The sequence below is a fragment of the Callorhinus ursinus genome, unplaced genomic scaffold (assembly GCF_003265705.2).
Source record: "Callorhinus ursinus isolate GAN/ISIS: 27379988/994484 unplaced genomic scaffold, GSC_fseal_2.0 scaffold9, whole genome shotgun sequence".
NCBI lineage: Eukaryota > Metazoa > Chordata > Mammalia > Carnivora > Otariidae > Callorhinus > Callorhinus ursinus.
Window position 1 is genome coordinate 1,295,064 of NW_027397071.1, and position 4,334 is coordinate 1,299,397.

Sequence of the window (4,334 nt, forward strand, 5' to 3'; positions counted from 1 at the left end):
AAAAAATGTTTTTTTTTTTTTAAAAAAGGGATTGATAAGATGTTGGTTGAAAAAGGGAAAAAGAAAAATAAAAAAAAAACAGTCAACAAAAATTAACTTTGATGAAATAATGAATCATGGTAAAAAAAAAAAAAAAAAGCCATGAATCTATGTGCAGTATTCCCCTAGCGCTGGAGTTCTCCCATTCTCCTTGATGGATCAACTTGGTCTTGGCTTGCTGGCTGTTTGTGCTGATCTTCTGGGGGAGGGGCCTGTTGCTGTGGTTTCCAAATGTCTTTGCCGGAGGCGGAATTGCCCCGCCCTTGTCGGTCCGGGCTAAGGAAGCTGCTCCGGTTTGCTCTCAGGAGCTTTTGTTCCCTGCAAGCTCTCGGTACAGCTTTGGAGGACCAGGGCAGAAATGGTGGCCTCCCAATCTCCGCCCGGAGGAGCTGAGAACTCGGGGCCCCGCTTCTCAGTGTGCCCCAGAGAAAAGCAGTCACTTCTTTTTTTTTTTTTTTTTTTTGAAAAGCAGTCACTTCTGTGTCCCCGGTCTCCGGCCGCACTCCTTGCTCACCCGGCCTGTGATCGAGCGTTGGTATCTCTGGCACCCGACCCCGCGCGGAGTCTCCAAACCCAGCAGATCCCTGCAGTGCGTTCCCGCACTGCTCCTCCCCGGGAAGGAAGGGGAGTCTCCCCGGATCTGCCGCCTGCTGGGTCCCTGCTGGAGGAGCCGTGCCCCGACTGGGCCGCAGATCACAGTTTATGGCAACCCCGAGCTGAGAGCCCGCGACTCTGCTCCGTCTCTGCAGCCGGCTTCCCCGCTCTGATACCTGGGAGCTCTGGCGCACTCAGGCACCCCCCGGTCTCTCTGTGACCCCAAGGGTCCTGAGACCACACTGTCCCGGGAGGATTCCACCCCCCGCTTAGCCACTGCAGCGACGTCCCTCCGCCGAGCCAACTTCTAAAAGGTCCGATTTTGTGCTCCGCGGCTCTAGCACTTGCCAGAAGCGGCCGGCGGAGGCCCCTCCCCCGCCGTCTATCCTCCCGAATATCGCCTCGGATTCACTTCTCCGCACATCCTACCTTCCAGTAAGTGGTCGCTTCTCTGTTCAGAGAGTTGTTGCTACTCTCCTGTTCGATCTCCTGTTGAGTTCGTAGGTGTTCAGAATGGTTTGATCCCTATTCAGCTGAATTCCTGAGACCAGACGAAATCTAGGTCTCCTACTCCTCCGCCATCTTGCTCCGCCCCCAGGTCTTCTTCATTTTTATGTTTAGTACTTCATACAACCCCTTCCTCAAAAGTGGTGTTCAATCAGTGTTCAATTGATGCTTGAATGATGGGTGGTTATAAATTCTCAAAGTTCTCTTTCCCACTATGTGGAATTAGTAGGGCTGAATTGAGTCTAAATTGGCCCAAACATGTAGTTGAAGGCAGAGGAAAGGCACCTCCTCACACCCCACACAAGTCACCTCATTTGTTAGTATCTATCAAAGCAAGAAAGAAGTCAGTCCCCATGGGGGGGAGGTGAGCAGTTACAGTAGCACAGATTATGTTTATACTTATTCAAACTTTGTTTAGCAGTTCACCTACCAACAGCATGAACAATTCAAGACAAATTGATTTTGCTTCCATTAATCAGTATCAACTATAAACTATTTGATCTTAGGAACAGAGAATGTCTAACTTGTATGGAGGAGCCCAGTGAAGGATTTTCATTGCACACAATAGCAATAAACATTTATTTTGCACTTACTATTTCCAGGGATAGGTCTAAGTATCTACATACGTTACCGTATTTAATCCTTTACTCTGACACCAAGAGGTAGGTCCTGTTAACTAATCCAATCTTCCAGCTAAAAAAACCAGTTTAGAGAGATTATTTTACTTGTCTGGAGTCAGCAAGTAGGTCTGGAAAGGGGATACAAAGATCTCTAACCCCAAAGCTGGATCTCTTGTAAAAGAAACTCAGTGTATACTTTCTAAGCTTAAAATTAAGACTCTTTACATTTACACATTGTTTAGCAGTTTACAAAGTGATTTCATACAATTCTTACTTGCTAGAGCAACCATTTTAGAGAGTGACCCAACTGTTAAGGATCAATCAGTCATTCAGGAATTAAGACCTAGAGATACTGAGACCTGTTCAGGTAGCATAGCTGGGAAGGAGGACCCGAACTCAAACTCTGAACTTCTAACTCCAACTCTGGGGCTCTTCTTATTATCCCATAGCTGTTCATGGGCTTTAGGACATGCACCTAACTTGGAATTGATTTTAGAGTCTGAAGCATAGTCTTCAATAAATGTTAAGGGAACAAAAGATTCTTCTGTGGGAAGCACCGTTATTCTTCATAATGTCAGTGAACCCGGTACTAATCAAAATGAACAATCTTGGTTTAGTAAAATTGGAGGTGTGACTCTAAAGTCAAGAGGTTGGCTTTGCACATTTGTATGTGTGTATGACTTACAAAGAGAGGTTTATAAAATGCTTTGGAAAACAGCAGCTTTTGGGGGTTGATCAAGGCTTCTGGCTGAGAAGTCAATATGTCCCAAGGTAGTTATTCAGAGTGGACCGTACTCTTTCAGGAGTGACCTTATGTATTTTTTAAAAAGATTTTATTTATTTATTTGACAGAGAGAAAGAGGGAGAGAGAAAGCACAAGCAGGGGGAGCAGCAGAGGCAGAGGGAGAAGCAGGCACCCCGCTGAGCGGGGAGCCCAATGAGGGACTCAAACCCAGGGTTCCCCTGGGATCATGACCTGAGGAGAAGGCAGACCCTTAACCGACTGAGCCATCCAGGCGCCCCAGGAGTGACCTTATGTATTCATCAAGTAATCTATCCCATTGTTGGACAGACACAGTATATTTTTACTTGAAAGCTATCTGAGATGTGAAAGAAAGATTTTAAAGAGTAGAATAAAGCAGAAGACAGACTTTGCCCTTGAGTAGTTTACAAGGTGGGAAAAAAAGACTGGGAAAGACAAGAGTACAAAATTTGATCATTCCACTCGGATTCTCTAGGATAGTCCTTTTGCTCATTTTCTCCCATGATCATGTATCATGGGTTCTGATCATTGGCCACTGAAGTACTAAGCTTCCGTTCCTTGCTTGCTGTTTCAGGTTTGGGATTATGGTGGACAGGTGCGGAGAGATTTTAGCTCTGGGAAGGAGCTCTCTGCACTGGATCCTAATCACCATGAACAACTGCCATGAACACTTTCTTCTTTTCCTGCTAGCACCTGTGGGAGAGCTTGCTTCCTGAAGCCCACCTCTGCTGGGCCACACGCTGGCAAAGAACCTACAGGAACTCATTGTAAAAAAATGCAGTTGTTACTTCTTTAGTTTAAGATCTTTATTGCTTAGAAGTTTTCATTGTGAATAAATTATGATATGAAATTATGATATATGTACCATTTGGAGAATAATGCCAAAACAAACATCTTGCAATCACCTCTCAATTTAGAAACTAGAACATTATCAGTGACTAAAAAGCCTTTTCTATGCCTCTTCCTGATCACACTCCAGAAATAGTCACTATCTTGAATTTTGTGTCAATATTCTTGCTTTTACATGATTTTATCACCTATATACGAATTGTATGAGACAGATTCTTTAGTTTTGCCTGTTTTGAAGTTTTATATGAACTGTATCCTATTGTGTGTATTCCTTGTTACTTGCTTTTCTCTCTGAAACTTACTTTTGAGATTTATCCATGTTAATGCTGTGGATAATTTATTTCAGCTATTATATAGAGCTCCATCTTATGAACATACCACAATTTATTTATCCATTCTATTATTTATAGATATTTGGTTTTTTCCTTTTTGTTACTATAAACAATGTTTTGGACATTTGTACATGTCTCTTCATAAACACATGTATGAAAATTTCTCTCTAGGGTGTGTACATAGATAAGACTTGAATTTCTAGTCAAAGTATAAGCATGTTTAAATTCACTAGGTAATGTCAAACTTTCTCAAAAGTGATTTTAACAATTTATACTCCCTCTACTAATAAGTAAGAAAAGTTTTTATTCTTGCTGCCTCTTGGTGCTTTTGACTTTTCAAATATTTGTTAATCTGTAAACAAAATTTGTGTAAAATTTGATATCACTGTGGTGTTTTAATTTACATCTTTTTCTGATGGTTAATGAGGTTGAATATCTTTTCATACATTTTTTAAAAGATTTTTAAAAATTTATTTATTTGACAGAGAGAGAGAGAGCACAAGCAGGCAGAGCCACAGGCAGAGAGGGAGAAGCAGGCTTCCCGTGGAGCAGGGAACCGGATGCACGGCTTGATCCCAGGACCCTGAGATCATGACCTGAGCCGAAGGCAGATGCTTAACTGAGCCACAA

General features: G+C 42.8%; 1 protein-coding gene across 1 annotated transcript in view; it reads left to right on the forward strand.

The window, feature by feature from the left end:
- TBX15 (T-box transcription factor 15) overlaps positions 1–3,201 on the forward strand; it is a 191,782-nt gene extending 188,581 nt beyond the window's left edge. Inside the window, exon 8 of the mRNA XM_073896062.1 lies at positions 3,098–3,201. Within this exon, the coding sequence (XP_073752163.1) occupies positions 3,098–3,135 (38 nt within the window). The 3' untranslated portion in view covers positions 3,136–3,201. The remainder of the gene's footprint in view (positions 1–3,097) is intronic.
- Positions 3,202–4,334: the final 1,133 nt, after the last annotated feature.